Source organism: Magallana gigas, chromosome 8 (genome assembly GCF_963853765.1).
Source record: "Magallana gigas chromosome 8, xbMagGiga1.1, whole genome shotgun sequence".
In the NCBI taxonomy this organism is placed as follows: domain Eukaryota; kingdom Metazoa; phylum Mollusca; class Bivalvia; order Ostreida; family Ostreidae; genus Magallana; species Magallana gigas.
Window position 1 is genome coordinate 19,943,714 of NC_088860.1, and position 22,005 is coordinate 19,965,718.

Below are 22,005 nucleotides of genomic sequence, written 5' to 3' on the forward strand. Positions count from 1 at the left end.
TAAAATCTTATAAAAGTATCATTTATATAAAATTTCAGGTCTTTCAGGTCATTAGTATTTCAGGTCTTTAGTATGTTCCATACCGCGTTCCCATCACGGTAAACTCATCATCAACCTGTCCCCGCCACGGTAAAATTATCGATGGAAAAGTATCGTATACAAGCGGGAGTTATCTCCCCGAATGACAAATAAATTGCATGTTTCTTTATATTTAATGACGATATTTAACCAGATTTTGACAGAGATCATAATCTAAATACTTGGAGTCTTTTTTACTTTTTTTTTTTATTTCATAGCTATTAAATAAATTATAAACGTATTTAATTTGATACTTGTGCAGCAATTGCAAATAAAATATTTTCGAATCCATTATCATATTTTAAAAATGTCGTTAAATTAAAAATTATCATGAAATGATTTTAATTGCCAATAGAATTATAAATGTGTACGCAGTGTAATTGTGTTTTCTTAACACTTAATTGGTCCGCCTACATTTGTATTGTTTGTTGTTGAAGTCCATGCGTGTCAACTAATGATAAGCAAGTGATTAAAAATTAGGGCTTCCTATAAAATTACCAACCCGGTATTTTTAGCACGTTCCGTTCATTTCTTACAAGGTCTTCTACGTGTAAAGAACATTTTTTGTGAATTCACGTTTTAGTGAATTTGTGTTGCGTTACTTTAGGTACATGTATGGCTCGTCGTTTGTCATTGCGCGAGGATTCCCACTTTCTAGTGCGTTACGTTTGCGACGACAATCTTTAAGTGCGAAGCCGTGTGTTCTTCAAGTCTCAGTCTGACTTGAATATTCAGTGTGGAAATGAGTATGACGTTCAGTGGGGCCGGCCTGAGGAAGTCGATCGAGCTGTGGTCTTGCATGCTGGACGTGAGCAGGACATGAGGGCCAAGCTGCGAGAGATGGAAGATACCGAGTGTCTACCAGCCTCTCCTTTCTCATCAACTTCTTTGCCACCTTCGAATACGCCCCATTATGTTCTTATTCGTTTCACTCAAACGAACATAAAATATTTATGAAATAAACACAAACTCGTGAGTAGGATGTGAAGCGCTCTGAAAGTGCAGTTTTAATTAATTTCAATATAACAAAAATTTCTTTCTTTCTAAACCAAATCTTCCACATCTACAAAATAAAATTGCAAATTTTAGACAGTGGATACATCTATATATTATACAATATGAGGCAAAGGGCCGGTGGGTGTGACTTAAATTACTGCACGAAAAAGAGCCTTCGAATGGCTTTACTAGTACACAATAACTTTCACGGTCATTCATAGCCCGTGCTATGAATATCAATATTGTCACTTGACTAGGTGACAATAATAACAACCAATAGATGTAAAGAATAAACAAACACTACCACGTGTTTAAGTAACATTAATAAATACATTTATGTTCTTATTCGTTTCACTCAAACGAACATAAAATATTTATGAAATAAACACAAACTCATGAGTAGGATGTGAAGCGCTCTGAAAGTGCAGTTTTAATTAATTCGAAGATAAAGAAGAAAAGAAAACTCGCTAAATGCCAAGATTTTTTGTGACTTTAAGTTTTTCAGATAAATATCTTTTGCCCTATCCGACCGCCACCGCCCATGCTTTTTAAACAGTCTATCACAAACCCCTGCGGCTGCTGCAGAAGTAGCACCGCCCGATCTTAAACTATGTACACCAAATTTTGACTTCTCTAAACCAATCTTTTCTAGTGCGTCCAATATTATCTCCCTTGCTCTTGTATATGAAATCGGACGATTATCCGTTCTAAGTCTATAAGAATTAGACTTTTTACAAAAAGACACCGATCTAAACAAGTATTGAGAAGAATGCATGTCAGCATTTTACAATCTTAAGAACTTTTCTAAGATATTTACAGGACATGTGTCACAGAATGTTCTAGCTATACAAACTTTTTGACCAGTTTTATACACATCTGTCTTGCTTTTAACAATGTTAGTTTCCACACAATTATTCTGTAAACATATATCTAAATAACGAATATTTACAATTTCTGAGAATCTCAGGAACCCAGCAAAACCTAAAAAACACATACACAACGTTCTCAAATTATACAAATTGTCATTCTTTCCAAATGTAGAAACCAAGGCCTTCAAATGTTCTGGCGTAATAGGTTCTTTTTTGGTCACAGGTTTTGGTGTTTCTCTGATTGCCCCATCCTTAATATTTTTGACGAGGACAGAATCACATGGGTCTACATATCCTGCTAGGCTATGTGCCCAGCTAATAGCATGCGCAGCTGAATGAATTTTCCCCGATGATTTGTATTGCTTTGCCAAATGAATGATATACAATGCAACGTTGGTTTCCGAAGCAGGAAGATACGAAAGCCGAGAAGGATCATTCGAGATTCGAGATTCGAAATACGAGATTCGAAATACGAGATTCGAGATTCGAAATTCGAGATTCAATATCTAAATTAACCAATCAAATCATGGATCTGAAACCTGTATCCCAGCAACATCAAACTGTTCTAAATAAAGATCATTCGTACATGCTCTTTCCTACAAATAAATGTCTTAATAGCTCTTATATAGTGGTTATAAAATGGTTAAATTAACATTGATGAATTAACCCCACACAGTATAAACAATTAAATTAGAAATAACACTGTTGGCTTTGCGAATCTAAGTGGTTTTGTTTGCCCTGTATGTATTTCCCCCCGAACAATTTTAACCCGAAGTATATTCGCCCCAACTGTGTAAAAATCGGCTCGCGAAGAAAGATCTGTTTAATCTAAATGTTTTAGCTATGAAACGAAACTCAATGAAATAATCGACATGTCAAAATATAGGTTATGATAAAGTTTTAAACCATAGAAGATATAATGATTTACAACCTCAAAGACAGGAATAGTGTATTGTAGGGTATGGCAATGCCATTGTCGATATGAGAGAGAGAGAGAGAGAGAGAGAGAGAGAGAGAGAGAGAGACAGACAGACAGACAGACAGACAGACACAGAGAGAGTTTTGTAGTGTCAAATTCAGTTTAATTTAGAATTTGAAATTGATTTGATTTGTTACAAGCATATATAGACAATAATTTAGCCTCTAAAACGAGAAAAGAGAGGAGGTAGCTAGGGTAGGGCAGACCAACTAGCAAGCTTTAATTTTAACGGTGTTAGCGCACCTGTGATTTACATCGACTCTCTCTCTCTCTCTCTCTCTCTCTCTCTCTCTCTCATCACCTAGCATTTCCTTTTCCGTGAGGGGGTTTGGGGTATTTGTGATGTCTTACATTAGCTAGCGAAAATGATAAAAAAAACCATGAAATTTTCTTTAAATTGTGTGCGGATGTTGTACGCCAATAATCTGTTTTCAGTATATACATTTCAAGAGGGGGGGGGGGGGCTATATAGTCCTAATTAATTTGTCAGTTATTCTGTCCCCACTTTGTTTTCTCTTCGTTTTCCAGGGTTTTTTTTATTTGGCTCGGCAAAATAATATAAAACTTTCTGTGTAGCTCCATAACGATGCACTGTAGATAAATTATGAGTAGTTTTACTTTTGATAAACTGGTACATATCCGTACTTGATTTTTAATTTGACTCTTATAATCGGATTGAATATTCCAATAATTATAGGGTAGGAAAGAGTAGACGGGACTTTTTTGCGCATATCCTACTATACCATTCATTCAACACAGGTATTAGCACTCATCGAGTTCGACTTGCTTTCCTTTTCTTTCATCCACTGGATTTAAAGCTATTAATTTTTGAAAATATTTTGAATTTATGGCCTGATTATATATAAATTAGAGCTGCGCTGGTGCATATATTTACCCAAATGGACCAAAATATAACCAAATGAATCTAAAAAATTTGACAAAATTAGTTTTAAACGTACGACTCTTTTTCAATTCTAATCGGGTATGTCCTTTAGAAAAATCTTGAACCACACACATTTTAGCAAATAAAACGGCAATTGTTTCATTTTTTTTAAGGGGAGGGAGGTGGTGCCGGTAAAGGACATGTATTGCTTGTGGCAGTTGTGCTATACTCTCATTTGTTATAATAGGTAATACTACATATTGATATAAAATGAAAGTTTCCAATTACACTGTACATAGCTTCTATCACGCATTTTGACCCGTGCGATAGTTTAAAACAATTTTCAAAGCATTTAATGTCATTCAACCGATCATTTTTGAAATTTAATTTTCTGGATCCTCGCCTGATACGTCCGCCTTCATGTATATTAGAATCACATGTACGTTGACCATATGTACACATTAACTTAATCGGCTATGTGTGATGTAGTAGTATATTAGATACACACATCTTTGTTTGCAGTGCTTATTTACATCTTTAGAGATTTACTTACAAAAAACGTAAACATTTGTATGACTTTTATGTAATTATTGTCAATTTTGGTGCGGTGGGGGGTAGGGGGGTAGGAAACTACAGAGAAACCTAACTTGGCTGTGAAACATATGCTTTTATTCTTTCTTGTTGATATATCAATGAATGAATTATAACAAAATATATGTACAACAATTAATTTTGAAATATTCATGCACAATCAAATAAAAGGTTTTATTGTTCTCTGCACAAGAAATCGGCAATGTGAACAAATTGGCACCCTATCATCCCTACCTTTAATTGTAGAGAGTAGGTATCCTTCTATATTGAAAACAATTCCAAAAGTAAGACTCATAATAAGTTGTTTACAGAGGAAAAGGAAAAAAAATTGTATTTATTAATAATTCCGTATGATGTGATAATATCTCAATGATTTGTTTATAATCATAGTACTAGTGTATCACTGTATGCATACATTAAAACAATAAGTAATGCTTATATTTATTAGTGAAACAGGACAGATTATTTATATTTAGATTATTTAGATACATGTACTAATCTTCATGCGGGGATCTAGAAAGGAAGGGGTCAGGGGATCTGGACCCCCTCCTCGGGAAAATTGGAGCTTATTGAATTTACATAGTAAAATTTTTTAAAATTGGCCTAGGACCCCCTACAGAAAAAATTAGCTACGCTTATGAAGTTCTCTACCATAACCGCATTTTTACACAAAAGGGGTGAATAAACCCGGGTTTAAAACTATTACTGGTGGTGAAATACCTTAGGGTTCAAACGCATCAGGTGGAAATGCACCAGGGCAAACAAAATCACTTAGATCCGCGAAGCACACTGCATTATTACTAGTCTACTTAGATATTCTGTGTAAAAGTAAATACAAATAATTATTTAGTTAGGTAGGGAGAAGTGAACATAGCATATATTTGTATATAAGAGCATGTACGTATGATTTTTATTTAGAACAGTTTGATGTCGCTAGGATACATATTTTCAGATCCTTGATTTAATTGGTTAATTTAGATATTGAATCTCGAATTTCGAATCTCGAATCTCGTATTTCGAATCTCGTATTTCGAATCTCGAATCTCGAATGATCCTTCTCGGCTTTCGTAGGAAGAGGAGTAATCACAGGATTAAAGCTGTTACACCATTTGCAAAAGGTGTTAAAAGCGTACCTGTATTGTTTTGCTGTGTTGTCAGCCTTGGATGTTATACAATATCGAGGTAGTTCTGATGCGAGTTCCTCAAGACGGCGATCTTTACTTTCGTTGTTAATGCCCATCCATCTGCCCACTTTAAATATATCTGAAAAATGTGTTTGTACAAACAGAACATCAATATCTTCATTTCAAATTACAATATTTGTGGTGTATCAGGACCTTCATCATCTGCAATACACCCTCTGATGTATCAGGACCATTATTCAACTGCAATACATCAACAGTTCGTATTCGCCACATATAAGCAAGAACCATAATTTAAAATAAGATGTATCAGGACCCATGTCATCTGCAATACACCTTCATTCATTACAAATTAGTGGCATCCAATCGTACCACAAGTATTCCAGAACCGAAAAATATAGAACCAAATAAGCAGTTTTTGTTCTGACCTTGAATGATTATCTCCCTTGTATCTTAAACAATAACACGTCTTTCACATAAATCTTATAATATAAATTTTCATCAAATAACATTGGCCAAAAAACAGCAGACGGCCAGTTTGGTACTACAAGAACACCGTAGGCCTTACAATTAAGTAAATGTTTTATGGAAGAGACTATTAAATGAATGGGAGGAACTAGCCAATTATTCTCCCCCTCCCAATTTTTTGTAAAACAGTCTACAGCCTCTGATTCAGGATTCCAGAATTTGGAGTTGTATCTAAGCAATTTACGATTATTAAAATTTGCAAATCTGTCTACAGTGAATGGTCCGAACATTAAACTAACAAAATCAAAAAATTCTACAGTAACTTCCCAATCATCATGATCTATGATTTTACTAAGAAAATCTGCTTTGTCGTTTTCTGATCTCGGAATCCACTGAACATCAAGTGAAATTTTTTTATCGGCGCACATTTTGAAAATATTATATGCTATAACTTGTAAATGGTGCTTCATGCTACCAGAGTGTACTATTTTCTCACAACTTTGGTTATCAGTAAACCACTTCACTGTCGTTTCTTGTAATTCATCCTTAAAAGATGCCAACGCCAATTCTATGGCCTTCAACTCTCTCCATGTCGAACTCATATTTTTCTCATCATCTTTCCACATCAAATGGAACACCTTAGAATTAACTTCAACTGTATATGCACTTGATGCTGAGTTGCTTGCATCTGAATAAATGATTACATTTTTTCTCTTAACAGAATGTAAAAATCTTGTATTTTTACAATTAATACATTTTATCCAGAAATTCAATTTTTCAAAAACTTGATCTCTATGTTTGAATAATAATTTCGAGTCCCATAATTCTTTTACAGCTATTTCCATAGAAGAAAATCGTGTCATTATATTACACATGTTACCCATTACTGGTGTCATGGAAATGATTTTTCCAACTACTTGTGCCAGTTCTCTCGCTGTTATATCTGGGAAACGACCAATAACTTTCTTCAAACATCAAACAGCGTCTTCTATTCGTCTATCCGGAACTGAAATGGAAAATGAATTTGAATTCCATGTTAAACCTAACCATTCAATAATTTGCGTTGGAATAAACTTTGATTTGTCTATATTGACCACCAGTCCAGTTTCTGACAATGTTTTCTGAATGAAATCAGAATCTAAAATACATTGACTCTCAGTTGAAGCAAATGCTAACCCATCATCTAGATACAATACAATCATTATACCACTTTTTCTCAAAAACTTCACCAGAGGTCTTAAACATTTAGTAAAAATAAATGGAGCTGATGAAAGACCAAATGGCAGAACTGTAAAGCAGTAATATTTATTATCCCACTGAAACCCTAGATAATTCTGATATTCTTCAGCTATATCTATATGATGGTATCCTGATTTCAGATCAAATTTTATGCAATAAAAACCCTTTTCGAAATAATCTAATGCCGTCTTCCAGTCTTCAAACTTTATTTTTTCATACTTTACGTACTTATTTAACCTACTGAGATCAAGAATCAACCTCTTTTTGTTTTTATTTTCTGCGACACTCAGGGGACTGCACACAAACGGCTGAAAAGGAACTTCTATAATACGTTTATATTTCAGCAAGTCTGAAATTTCTGAAGAAACAAATTCAACATTGTGAATGGCAGATTTGTTATTACGAAAACACATTGTAGGTGGATTTGAAACGAAAGGAATTTCATAGCCAGATTCAATAACTTTCAAAATGAATGGATTTGTACCAATTTCTCTCCATTTACCAATATTTCTTTTCAAATTGTGTTTTATTAATGAACTTTGGTTTAAATAATTGTTCTGAAAGCATTTCACCTGGCCAGCAATAGTAAAATTGCCATTATAACCTTTATACTTATCATTGACTTTGTGACTTGTTTTTGGGACAGTTGGTTTTCCAGTGTCCTGTGGAAAAACAGTTGAAGCACACGTCACTGGGCTGTGGTTGACGCCGTGCAGATTTGCCACGAAAGGGCTGTTGCTGGTATGTGAATGGCTGAAACGAAGTAGCAGAAGGCACAGAAGAACTAAGCTGGGCTGCCGAGCCTGCCGCCGCCGCGGTGGGAGTCTTGTAGGTGCCATATGGGTGAAAACGCCTGTTCTGCCCTTGTTTTTGTTGTCGGAGGGCGCGGTTTTCCGCACTTCGAATTTTCTTCTCGTCATCCGAGTTGTCCGCAATTTCTCTTGACTGGTATTCATTTACTGTTTTCCACTAGGCTGGAGAGGAATCGGCGATTCGAATATGTTTCTGGCGCGTTTTTAATTTTTTCCGCAAATCTCCTATGATAGTAACTGAGTCGCTATCTTTAGTGTCAAAAGCTCTTGTTTCTAGTTTATCTAGACCCTCGAGAATCTCGGCATTAAATTCGTACTGTGCACGATTCCCTTCAGATTTAATTTTCAAAATAGAATTTTCTTTTAATTTTTTAGTGATAGACTCCGACTGTTCTGCTTTGAGCTGACCTGATAAATTTTGAAATTGGGTCTGCAAAACGCCCGTGACGAGCTTCACCACATCAGCAATATCCAGTGGAGGATTTCCAGCAGCTTCTTTTTGAGTTTGGTTGGTTTCGCCTTTTTCTAATAAGGAAATTTCGTCGCCAGAGTCGTCCATGACAAAACGTGTCTTGACTGCACGAAAAAGAGCCTTCGAATGGCTTTACTAGTACACAATAACTTTCACGGTCATTCATAGCCCGTGCTATGAATATCAATATTGTCACCTGACTAGGTGACAATAATAACAACCAATAGATGTAAAGAATAAACAAACACTACCACGTGTTTAAGTAACATTAATAAATACATTTGTAATGCCAAAAATCAAATTAACGTGTATCTCTCTGAACTGAATTATTACAAATTGAGAGTAAGGAGCCATAGAGATACCCAGAGTTGCATAAAATTATGTAATCGAAAGATATTGTGGGTTTCCCATGTCATGGTGTCGTGATGGTGTACCAGCTACCCGCCGTGACGGAGGTTAGCGTTCGCTCGCGACCGAGCCCCCCCCCCCCCTCTCTCTCAATAACTAGATAATTTTTTTTTAGAAGGAAATGTTGTTAAACCGTTCTTATGTTCTTACACATTTCAAAGAAATTAAGAAAATGTTTTGAAAGTTTTGCTGTTGATATTTCATGCCGATAAAAAACATTTAAACATTTCAGTAAATGTATTGATATCATTTTCTGTGTGCATGTACATGTAATGTTATTGAAAGCTACTACAAATATGTAAACCCGTTTCCTGTTATCGTAACCTTATCCCCCCCCCCCCCCCCCCACCGCTTTATGACTGTCGAAGTTAACTTTAGTCCCAATTGTTTTACACAAAGGTGTGAAACCGTCGCACTGACAGGAAATCACTCTACGCTTGAACGCACAGAATACACAGGAATGAGGCAGGTAGATAATCTGTGTAACGATTGACCAAGAAGAATTCTACATCAAACAATTTTAATATAGTTATATCAAATAATTGATTCATTTTACTGCGTTCTTTAACCGCTAAACGTGTTGAAGATGTTACTTCCCGCAAAAAACCGCCATTATAAACTAAACGAGAGATAGAAAAAAAAACCACAACGAATTAAACTTTCCAAACACAGTATATCATGCATCACGAACATTGTAAAGAAACTTAACTGTTAAACATACTTCTTATTTTCTTTATTAAAAATAAAACTAATAAAACGAAACTTTATCATGGAGGAAACACGTGGTAGAGCTAGCGGGCTGATTTGATTGACAGGTGCAGCACGTGGACTCAAAGATGGATTCAATCACAGTGTACCATATTCTTTTATGAATACTAATTTTATGAATATTTAGTATTGGATATTAGTATATTTCACATATTAAGTGTACGTTAAATTACGCCTTAACGCCCCCCCTCTCTCTCTCTCTCTCTCTCTCCTCTCTCTCTCTCTCTCTCTCTCTCTCTCTCCTGCAAGGTGGTGTGCGATTAGACGAAGCCGTACGCGATATTGACTTTTTCTTTTGTCGTAAATAGGCGTGAAAACCCTCAAGCGCATGTCGTGTTCTACCCTGAGTTTGTTAATCACTACATGTATACACAGAAAATGATCGTGACTTAAACGTTTTATGTATACACAGGAAACGCATACTGATAACACGTTGTACTGAAACCAACTCAGGCTTTTGATGTTCAGTTTTATTCATGGTATTTTCTACAGCATGTAGTAGTAGTAGTACGCTTTTAGTAAAAAGCTGAAAAAATAATAAAATAAATTTACAATACTGAAAATACTGACATTTGACAATACTGACTCTATACACTGATTGAAAAAATAGACTGACTGAATTCTTTCAATGTAAATAAAGTAAAAAATAGAATTGATATTCTTGTAAGAATGTTAGACACAATGTATAATGATATCAATAAGTATACATATAAAATAATTCATAATATCTTAGTAAATTTACTTAATAAACATGATACCTATAATTTCACGCACGGATGATTTTGGCGCCAATGAGTGAACTATTCTTCGTATACATTACAACATCATTATATCAATAAATACTGAACATATGGTTTATATTATATAAATAATAAACAAATACAAGTACTTACACCGTAGGGCTTTAAGTTTCTTGCATGGAAAAATGTACGCTTGTACAAAATGATAATACGGTGACTCTACCGAAGTTGTGTACTGCACGGCTCAGTGCAAAAATCTCTAATGACAAGAGAGTAGAAGAAAAGGGGAGTAACTCACTCCAGAAAATTAATTCGTACGTAGAATACTTCTGAAAACACCACACTCCCCACCTAATATCATCCAGATATTACAAGTATGAACAATGTTAACTATTAAAAATACTTAACATATACTAGTAAGATTAATTACCCATGTAAATTCACCAACGTTCTATTGGTAATTATAATAACAGTTAGTCAGTTCACTGTATTTAGCAACAAGTATAGTTACGACCTAGTCAATTAATAATACAAGTTCTGTAATGGGTCTCACAAAAGTCACACGTTTCCAATCTCTGATGACGCGAATTTCCACCGTCCTGACTTTACCATCATTCTGACTTGGGAAAACTCTTGTAACGAGACCAAGAGGCCATTGTCCGCGATGAACCGTCGGATCGCGCATGAGGACGACGTCACCAGTCTTCAGATCAGGTTGGTTGTTCTGCCATTTACGACGGACTTGTAAGTTCTGCAAGTACTCATCTCGCCATCGCTTCCAAAACATGTTGGAGAGATACTGGACGTGTTTCCACTGCGATACGTACATGTTTTTAATGTTATGAAAGTCAACACGCATCAAGTCAACACTGAAGTCCTTCTGTGTTAACAACATCGATGGACTAATAATCACTGGATCTTCAGGATCTGTAGAAATAGGACATAACGGTCTAGAGTTCATGATTGCGGTTACTTCGCACATAAATGTACATAAAACTTCATGAGTAAGTTCTTTGGTTTTAGTGTTGAGTAGAAGAGAGTCAAGAATCTTCCTTGCAATCCCGATCATTCTTTCCCATGATCCGGCCAAATGCGACGCATGGGGAGGATTAAAGGTCCATTTGGCTCCATTTGTAGACAGAAATTTCTTTACTGGTCTAGACTCTACATAAATCCCTTCAACATTAATGTGATCTAATGCTCCTACGAAGTTCGTTCCACGATCTGATCGAAATTCCTTTACGGCTCCTCGTATGGATATGAATCGTGTAAGGGCATTTATAAATGCTGAACTGCTTAGCTCCTCTAAGACCTCAATATGGATTGCCCTAGATGTGAGACAGCTGAAGAGTACGGCCCATCTTTTCGAATGTGCTAGTCCTCCTCGTGTTCTGCGAGCTACAATGTTCCACGGACCAAAAACGTCAACGCCTACTATAGTAAACGGAGGTGACGGAACAACTCTGTCTGCTGGCAGGTCAGCCATGATTTGTTGAGAGGGAGGTCTACGTAGTTTCCTACAAATCACACACTTATGTAACACAGAATTGATAATCTTTTTGGCTCCTATAATCCAGAAACCATGAGATCGTAGGGCACCTTCTGTGAACACTCTTCCTTGATGTTGTACCTTCTCATGATAATGTCTGACTAGTAAAATGGCAGCATGTGATTTCCTGTCAATGATTATCGCGTGTTTTTGGTTTATTGGTAACGGAGATTGACTAAGACGTCCGCCGACTCTCAGAATTCCATCCTTGTCCAGAAAGGGGTTGAGCTGTATGAGAGCACTTTTACGAGGTAGAGGTGTACTGTCTTTCAAACAGTTGATTTCTTCTTTGAACGAAAGTCTCTGAGAACTACGGAGAATGAACAGTTCAGTTTCATGTGATTCTTCAACACTCTCTTTAGGGAAGGTCCCATCTTTGTCTTTCTTGTGGAAACATCTTCTTCTTAGAAGTCTGAATGCACAAACTAAACTGTGCCACGTTGAGAATTTCACAAATCGATCAGCAATAAATTGCTGTACAGAAGTTTTCTTCACTACTGGTTTTATTTCTTTGTCACTCTCAGGTTCGATCAATGAAAAGTCTTCATCTAAGCTTATGTTTGGTTTATTTGGTCCAGAAATCCATTTATCCATCACTTCTTGAACTGATTTACCAGGTCTTGTTCCAATATCTGCTGGGTTGTTGCCTGTTGAAACATAGTTCCACTGCTCAGATTTAGAACGTTGATGGATGATGCTCACACAGTTGCTAACGTAGTTGTAAAAACGTCTTGAGCGATTGTTCAAATATCCTAACACAACTTTGGAGTCTGTGAAGAATTTGACGGAATTACTAGGTAAGTCCAAATTATTTGTTATCTTTTCACTCAGTTCAGTGGCTAATACAGCACCACACAATTCCAATCTTGGAATAGTATGTCCTGATGACGGCGCTACTTTGGACTTTCCCATAATGAATCCGACATTGATGTTGTCTTGTTCGTCGACTGCATACAGGTAAGCGACAGCTGAAATGGCTTTTTCAGAAGCGTCAGAGTATATGTGTACTTCACAGGATTTTGATTCGCTAAGTGAAATCTTTGTGAACATCCTTGGAACGTAAAAGTCACTGAGTGAATTCAATGATTCCTTCCACTGTAGCCATAAATGTTCTTTGTCACTTGGAAGTGGTTGGTCCCAATCACTTGTAACTTTGCAGAATTCTTGCATGAGTAGTCTTCCATGGATGACAATAGGGGCTATGAATCCCAAAGGATCAAATATACTATTCACTATTGATAAAACTCCACGTTTGGTAAAAGGTTTGTCTTGAAAATTTGCATTAAAGGTGAAACAGTCACTGTTTAAGTCCCATGCAATACCAAGGCTCTGTTGCATTGGTAGATCGTCTGTACCGATATCTATCGAATTCAAGTTCTTCTCCAGGTCTTCCATCGGGAAATGGATGATGACATCAAGACTGTTAGATGCTATTTTATGTAGTCTGATTTTTCCTTCTTCAAACAACACAGACTGAGTCTTCTTCAATAGTTTCACTGCTTCGGAACTATTTGGGACGGAAATAATCCCATCGTCAACATAGAAGTTTCTATACACATAACTTTTCACATCATTGTCCGCATTTTCCACCGTTTTCTGTAAACCATTCATCGCTACAGCTGGGGATGGTGTATTTCCAAACACATGGACTTTCATACGGTACTCAATGAGTTCCTCGTTTGGATCGATATCGCTGTTGCGGTACCAGAAAAATCTTAGAAAGTCACGATGATCTTCTGTCACTAGGAATCTGTAAAACATCTGTTCAATATCGGCCATAATTCCGACTGCATCTTTACGAAAGCGCAATAATACACCAGTTATGTCATTCACAAATTTTGGTCCACTCAATAAGACACTGTTTAATGAAACTCCCTGAAATTTCACAGAAGAATCAAAGACACCACGAATTTTATCTGGCTTTTTGGGATTGTAAACACCAAACAATGGTAAGTACCAACACTCTTGTTTGGGGTCTAATGTTGGAGCGATTTCCATGGCGTCACTTTGGATGAGGTACTTCATGAATGTCACAAGATGCTCTTTCTTTGTAGGATTTTTCTGTAAATTGGCATGCAGCATTTGAGCACGTTTTAATGCTTGACATCTATTGTTTGGTAGTGACTGTCGTGGGTTTCTAAATGGGAGGGGCGCTTTCCATCGTCCATCTTGATCTTTCTGAAAGGATTTATCCATTAATTCCATGAATTCACGATCGTCGAGTGATAGTCAAGTCTCATTATCATCTGTCTGAACATGAAATATGTTGTTCTGAATTTCGAATTCTGAAATGTTACTTTTTAACTGAAACACATTGGAACATGGTTTAAAAATGGTTTCACGATGACTGTCAATTAAGGTAGTCTTGTATGTCGTAATGTTTGGTTTGTGGAATCATTCTAAACAAACATCCCCAACCACGACCCATCCAAGGTTCAACTGTTGTGCAAAGGGTGCATTTCGAGCTCCAATACGCTGATCCTTGACATGATGTGCTTCTGCTAAATCTCGTCCGATAGGTAACAGTATCTGTGCATCTGGATTAAGCGCAGGAATCGATACGTCACGCAAATGTGGTTGATGGCGTATGACATCTGGTGTGGGAATTTCACTTCGATCATCAGGAATGTCATTACACTCAGTTACCATCGGAAGTTCCATGGTTACGGATCCGTCGATGGATGACACAAAGAAGCCTGAAGTTCTGCGTCCACTCATCTGTTGACGTCCAGCACACGAAGTCAGTGTAAATTGGTGAGTATCTGATTTGGATATATGCATGTAGTCAAAAAGTTCTGATCTTGCAAGTGTGCAATTACTTTGATCATCGATTATAGCGTACAAGGTCAAAGTTCGGTTTGGATCACTCTCATGATAAACGTTGACAAGAACAGTCTTTGCACATGATCGTCCTGAAAAGTTGTCACCACAAACGGCAGTTCACTTGTTGTTGACATCGTGTCCCCTGTTGTCAAATCTTACAGATGCTCCAAGTGGCTCCCCACCGTCAAATCTTGGAGTGGTTCCTTGATGAGCTTGATGGTACTTAGGTGTAGTATGCATAGCTGTGTTGTGTCGTTCACTACCACATTCTAAGCATTTCACATTAGCATCACAGGTTTTATACACATGAGCTGTAGATTCGCAGCATTTGTAACAAAAGTTATTGTCACGTAATATTTGTTTTCTTTCTCTCAGTGGTTTCTTTCTGAAGTTTCTACACTCGTTGAGTGTGTGTGGAGCATTATGTATTGGACAGTTTGGTGATGCTGTAAATTCAGTTTTCTTGACATTCACTTTTCTGTTTGGTGTTTGGTTTGGTTTCCCGGTATCGTATTTTTTACACATAAGACTTGGATCATTCAAAGTAGTTGCTGCTTCACTGACAAAATCGCACAGAACATGAAATGGGGGAAATGGAACATCGTTAGTTTGTTTAAATTTACTAGCTCTGCATCTTCACAACGTCAAGGTTTTGTGATTACGGAACTCCACACAAACCCTTGACATAAGTCGCTATCTAAAAGTCGGGCTCACGCTCAACATTACGTAATAATTCTAAAAATATATTGTCCAATGAAATAACTCCTTTTAAAACGTAGTTTGGGTTTTGTACAAAGATGGCGGATCAAGAAAAGAGAATTTGCGAAAAATTCAATATTAATTGTCTTACTGAAAATTAAAGGCTGGCTATATCATGTTTGAAAGAAAACCGGGATGTATTCGTTGGAACTAAGACAGGAAGTGGCAAATCCTTGACTTATGAATGTGTACCACTTGTGTTCGGTGAAACTGCGGTAACAGTTATAGTTGCTCAGCTCCGTTTGTAAAAAAAGGACAAGTAGAACGGTTGTCCAGCTTGGGATATAAAGCAGTATACGTTGAAGTGTCAACCGATGTTGAGAGAGTTACAAGCGGTTACTACAACTTCGTTTTTGTTAGCCCGGAGGTCCTAGTTGGAGAAGCTAAATGGAGGGATGCTCTGAAGAACCCAGATTTCAAAAGAGACATCGTTTGATAGTTGAGGCGCATACCATCATTCATTGGTAAGATAATACAGTTAACAAATAATTTACACACATGTTTAAAAACCAAATTATGATCTAAAGTCAGATACAAACAAATCTACATGATATTTCAATAATTTTCTTAAATGTGCACAGGATGAATGACCATCTTTAAGTCCTCCTTAAAGATAGCTTAAAGGTGTTTAAAGGTAGCTTAAAGACGATCTTTAAGCCACCTTTAAGCTACCTTTAAGCTATAAGTATTGCTTAAAGGTGGCTTAAAGAAAGCGTAAAGATGGCTTAAAGGCAGCTTAAAGACTATCTTTAAGCCACCTTTAAGGACAACTTATAGGTCCTTAATGTCCAAACTTCTTTAAGCCACCTTTAAGCCACCTTTAAGCTACCTTTAAGCCACCTTTAAGCCACCTTTAAGCCATTAAAAAAAATTTAATTCAATATTGTGCTTAATTTCCAACAAAATGTATTAACTTTATGAAAGAAAAGGTATTAAAACGGTTTTTGTTCTAGAAAGAAAAATGAAAAAAAAAACCACAAAAAAAACCGGCCACGGCGAGAATTGAACCCGGGACCCTTAGTTTACTAGCATCTCCACACATCCTCTGCGCCACGGCAACTTACATATAAATGAGCGTTTTTATATCCTATATATCAGTGGATATTGAATCACTGTATTGAATGTGTTTACTTTAAAAAGATTTTGACAAACCATTCAGTTTGTAACAATCAATTATATCTAATTTATAAATTACATGCATGCATGTATTTAGAATGAAATACTGAACTTGGTCTTCAGTGAACAAAAATATATTATACCTAAATGGAAACCGTTAGGTTCACTATAGTAGGCTTTCTTAGTTAATAAATTTAAACCGAGTAGATATACGTTCATCTAATTTATAAGAAAGAAAATGAAATCATTTCTTTTATTAAATGCATTGATACTATTAGGGTATTTGTTCAATTTCCCGCAATTTCCCGGTTTTCATGATCGCGGCGCCGTTCCAATATGTTTAAATATTTACATGTAATTGTATGTACATGTACATGATTTTTAAACTATCAATTCTATAACAAACAAAATTACCAATTACCGGTGACGTATTTACTGCATGTGACAATTGCAAATGACTTGTACATACAATTGAATGATGTGCCAGGCCGGGTATATTTGACATATTTACCCTTATACATATATTTAAATAATCAACCCCTATTTATGATCACCGGTACATTAATTAATTAGCCTCAAGATTTTACTCTTACATACATGTATCGTTAATTTGTAGACGTAACATCTTTGAAACCCAGAGCTAGGAAATAATACTTTGAAAATGAATTACTAATGTAAATTAACTTTTATTCACTAGACTTATCGTATACTCGTACATACTAAGATTCAACGCCTTTAGAAACCCTGCATGCACCTGGGCACACGACACACCTGTTGTGTATATCTTGTATATTCTGTGTTAGTTCCAGGGGTTTTCTTAAGTTGGAAAAACAATAGACTTTAATTAGATATACACAAACATGCACCTGTGCACACGACACAACTGCTGTGTATATCTTGTATATTCTGTGTTAGTTCCAGGGGTTTTCTTAAGTTGGACAAACAATAGACTCTAATTAGATATACACAAACGAACAAAACTTTGTCTAGACAAACAAAGCAGTAATATCCTGCCCGATATAACAAAGGCAGTTGAGAGTCTTTTCATCTTTAACATGTATCTAGCAGATTTAGAGTTAGAAATAATGAAAATTGAAAAAAAAATACAAACCTTAAACCGATTAACAAATTAAATCATGCATTTTTGGTTCATTATCTTTATTTTGTTTAATAACCGGATGAACTGAGAGAGAGAGAGAGAGAGAGAGAGAGAGAGAGAGAGAGAGAGAGAGAGAGAGAGAGAGAGATTGAGGTTTTTTTCACCGATTAATTTATAATAGGAAACAAACATACTTTAATTAGTTTTATGCACATATTAAGATACAGAGACTGCGCTCATACCTACAATAATTTTGAAACCCCCAAAAATTTAAAGAATTTTATAACGGCAATCTGTGTCCATCAGAGCGGTGCTGATGATAGCGATCTGTGTTTAATGGAGCGACGATTAAAACCGCCTGGAACACCCCCCCCCCCCTTCCTTGGAAATTATATTATCACTCGGATGACCCCCTTCCATCTCTATAAAAGAGCTTTTGCATTTAATATATGTTTTTATTGTGCAGCTTGATCAATATTGACTTAAAGGCCACTTAAAGACAGTGTAAAGGCAGTGTAAAGAGAGCGTAAATGCCACTTAAAGATGCTTAAAGGTGGCTTAAAGGTAGCTTAAAGAAGTTTGGACATTAAGGACCTATAAGCACTTGCTTAAAGGTGACTTAAAGGCGGCTTAAAGGTTGTATAGCCTTTAAGCTCCTTTAAGTCACCTTTAAGCCACCTTTAAGGACTTGCTTAAAGATGGTTTTTCGCCCTGTGGTGAGATTAAATAAAGGTAACAACAAAAAGTGAGATTTTTTTGACTGTAATAAAATAATTCGAATTCTTTCAAAATAGTGTGATCAAAATCATATCCCAACAGTTATCTTTAAAACATTCATAAGTGATATATGTTTGGAAATTTTGAGCCAGAAAGGTTTTCATCAGGCATTTTTCCATCCAACTTAATATGAAATCAAGTTATAAATCAAAGTTGAAACACCCAAAGAAAATTTGGAAGACCTCAGAGGTCCATTTATCATAATCCATATCTTTTATTTTCAGGGGTGAGGGAAAAAATCAGGAAGCTGCATTCTGCGAGTGGTTTGGTCACATAGATGAAGTGCGTTCTCTATGTTTAAAAGTTCCTTGTTTGGCACTGACTGCTACTGCGTGCCCAAGTCAAAGAAGAAAAATCATGACAAAATTGTGCTTTGGAAAAAATGCTTGTGTGATATCTGACATCCCTGATAGAAAGAACATTAAAATGAGTGTTATTAAAGTGAAACAAAACGAAGACCCTGATGTCATTTTTCATGGATTATTTAAGAATTTGATTCGCTCTCAGTTTCAATCGGAAGTGATGGATTTTCATTTTCAGCCTTATTACAGACGATATAAACATGTAAAATGACAAATGGATATGGATCCAAAGAAATTTTCAAGTTGAAACTTTATCCGAAGATTTTTTTTTTCAAACAAGCATCATGGAATTTGTTGTCCCTATAAGGATTTGAAGAAGTTGGGAAATCTCTGTTGGAATATCAATAAATACAAATATTTATGAATATATTAATTTTTCTTTGACAATGAAGACTACTGTGGAATCATTACAATTCGTGGTGGCTCAATTTTTGTGGTATTCGTTGGAAGCCCCTCCCCACGAATTTACATCCTCAACAAACACAAATTTAGAAAGAGTTATCTTTGTAACTGAAACTGAAAACCTGCGCATCCACGAAATTACATACCAACGAATAAGCCAAAAACCCACAATCCACGAAAAGTGGCTCCCACGAATTTAAATGATTCCACAGTTAATCAATTTCTGATTATGCTAAAAAATAAAACACATGATTGATTAAGAATCTTATTTTATTGCACAGTACCGGTATGAGTTAATGGGCAGTTATGTTGGGAAGAGTGTTTTTACTCTAATTATCAAAAGGAAGAGTTATAGATGCGCATTAAACATTGTGTTATATTGGTCCATGCAGTTTCAAAGACTCACAGAGAACCTTTCATTTTAAACAAGTTTTAAAACATTTCATAACTTGCTCTGAACTTTTGATCTGAAATTCATTTGTGCAGTTCTTCAGCTTTAACTCTGGAAAATATATCACTAAATCCCCTGAAAGCATGGAATTCCCTTCCCTGGATAACATCAAAAACTTCACCATCCAGCAGTTCTGTCATAAAAAGATTAAGCTCAGAGTCTCTGTTAACAGTTGGTTTTGAACGTCCCTTTTCCTTACTTGTGAAGTGTCGTAATATATTTTCTTTCAATTCTTGCTGAATTTGAATAGAAAGAGCTATTCTCTGTGCACTGTTGTGGGTTATGTTAGATCCCTGTTCTCTTAATTTCTTCTTAATTTTCTGCACAAGAGTCTCTACCAGATTGCCATTGGGAATATTTTTACCTTTCCCACCATGTGTATTGGCTGTGCAGTTCCATTTATATTCAACTGCTTGTCTTGGACTCAAGATGGCAGTTTCGTATGCTTGCATACGCCACAACCATAAACGGTATTTTGTATGGTGGGCTGCATCGGCACAAAGCATCTCGAATTTGGCATTTCGGAAAATACGATCACCATCACCGTATTGATAGGCATCTTCTGTGTCTCTGAGCAGCAAAGACAGTTTCATGAATGACGCTCGCCATACTGCAACATGATCCTCCTTTGAATGCATTGCTGAATTTGTTGTATCGTGATTTAAAGCAAAGTCCCATTCATGTTCTTTTTCAAGGTGTCTTTTGAAATGACCCTTAGTTTTGTAAGTTTTGTTGCATGTACAGCTGTATCGATTAATCCGAGAGTCGTACATTTCTGCCAACAGTAATTCTTGATCATCCATCTCCGATACCTGATCAGTCATTTGAATGTTGATAAGGCTGTCTATAATATATTTAAATAAATTGCAAGTAACTATCGGGTAAATTTATCTTATAGATAATTTCCATAAAAAAATAACGATACCATGAATCTTTACACTGGATATATGTATCAAAATTTACCTTCGTTTAGTTTTATGTACGTTTATAAACAGCTGTTCACCCAGTTCTTTGAGCCAAGCATACTGTTCCTCAATGGATGCCAGATGTAAGAAATGAGGAATTTCAACATTAACTGGGACACCGTCTAAAGAGTCCATTCCAAACATGTGAAGACAAGCTCCTAACACAAAGGAATCCAAGCAGTCCTGAACGAAGTTCATATGTGATCTAAAACAAATAATTACATAAAATATTAAAACTAAATGCTGATATGTATTTCAGGGAAATTACTGGTAATGTCTTTGCAGTTCATTTACCTATATGAACTTGTTACTCCCTCTGGACCTTGAACATCAACTCTCCTGACAACATTTCTCAACTGGTACAAACTTCCTTGGTCTGCAGCAGACTTTAGGCTGTAAAATTGCTTGTATATGATCTAAAATAAAAAATAAAAATATCCCTTGTCAACAAACTTTAAGAAAGTGTACCATTTAAATTTTTGTAAATTATTATTAATTAGCTAAAAACTTTAAGTCTTTAATATTGTCCACAGTTAAATTTGTCTTTTAAACTGACAGATCCAAAGTTAAACAGGAAGTACATAAGTGTGAAGGGGGAGATGTTATCATGGATGGGTGGGGTGTAAGTGGTATTGTCGGTAATTTTAGAGATATATACAGTATAACATCAATTTGTACATTTATCAATTTAAGTTAGAATCAGAAAACCTTTAAAACAACTGAAGTTTATTACCATAATTATGTAACTGTAATTTAAAGAATGGTCAACAAATCTTGATAGCATGATTACAAAAAACACAAACAAAATAATTTGATAGAAAACTACAATACACTACTATTCTAGATTTCTACATAAGCACATGCTGTAACCTCAAAATGCTGAATGACTGGTTAGTAAAAAATAACTCATTCCAAAATAGAACTCACTCTGAACAATAAAATTTTAGTAAGAAAAGATATTCCAAATGGAGGTCATCATCTGGTCAACTGGCAACAAAACCAAACAAGGAACTGTAACTGCTGACAAGAAATACCCCAAGGAAGTTCATCATCCGATGCAAACCCTCGGGTCTGTGTACTACACCAGCCAAACCATTAAAGTCACACTCAGCATTCATCATCGCTAACTGGGCACTGTAGGCTCTCTCGTTGGTCAACACATCACCCCCAAATACAATCTTTTTAATGACCTTCGTTGGGTTTTCTTCAGAGTGAGCTACACAGTGTTTATGTATATGTTGTAGGATACTAATCATG

General features: G+C 36.0%; 1 protein-coding gene and 3 long non-coding RNA genes across 6 annotated transcripts; 1 reads left to right on the top strand and 3 right to left on the bottom strand.

Moving 5' to 3' along the window:
• Positions 1-1,055: 1,055 nt before the first annotated feature.
• LOC136270826 (uncharacterized) lies at positions 1,056-8,813 on the bottom strand. The gene is made up of 3 exons (XR_010708687.1): positions 6,887-8,813; positions 5,530-5,659; positions 1,056-1,141 (listed from the first exon to the last, which is right to left on the bottom strand). It is a non-coding gene; the product is annotated as an uncharacterized lncRNA (long non-coding RNA).
• Positions 8,814-10,135: 1,322 nt separating this feature from the next.
• Positions 10,136-15,441, bottom strand: LOC136270727 (uncharacterized). 3 transcript variants are annotated; one of them, XM_066069255.1, is made up of 3 exons: positions 10,999-15,441; positions 10,599-10,702; positions 10,136-10,231 (listed from the first exon to the last, which is right to left on the bottom strand). In XM_066069255.1, the coding sequence occupies exons 1-2, from the start codon at positions 14,197-14,199 to the stop codon at positions 10,610-10,612; spliced, it is 3,294 nt and encodes a 1,097-aa protein (XP_065925327.1). In that variant the 5' UTR covers positions 14,200-15,441; the 3' UTR covers positions 10,136-10,231; positions 10,599-10,609. The 3 variants fall into 3 exon arrangements, with proteins under 3 accessions (XP_065925327.1, XP_065925328.1, XP_065925326.1); XM_066069256.1 differs by having other exon boundaries at positions 10,185-10,231; positions 10,599-15,439; XM_066069254.1 differs by lacking the exon at positions 10,136-10,231 and having other exon boundaries at positions 10,258-10,702.
• Positions 15,442-15,830: 389 nt separating this feature from the next.
• LOC136270728 (uncharacterized) lies at positions 15,831-19,024 on the top strand. Its single transcript, XR_010708579.1, has 2 exons — positions 15,831-16,040; positions 18,793-19,024. It is a non-coding gene; the product is annotated as an uncharacterized lncRNA (long non-coding RNA).
• A 917-nt stretch (positions 19,025-19,941) lies between these two features.
• On the bottom strand, positions 19,942-22,005 carry LOC105322569 (uncharacterized). Its single transcript, XR_010708747.1, has 4 exons — positions 21,676-22,005; positions 21,043-21,164; positions 20,747-20,953; positions 19,942-20,627 (listed from the first exon to the last, which is right to left on the bottom strand). It is a non-coding gene; the product is annotated as an uncharacterized lncRNA (long non-coding RNA).

Bases quoted from the DNA above. Each gene is read 5' to 3' on its own strand.
- LOC136270727 (XM_066069255.1), bottom strand. From the start codon at position 14,199: ATGGAATTAATGGATAAATCCTTTCAGAAAGATCAAGATGGACGATGG. The intron at 10,703-10,998 runs GTGAGACCCATT...TTGTCATTAGAG, and splicing joins ATTGGAAACGTGTGACTTTT to ATTTTTGCACTGAGCCGTGC.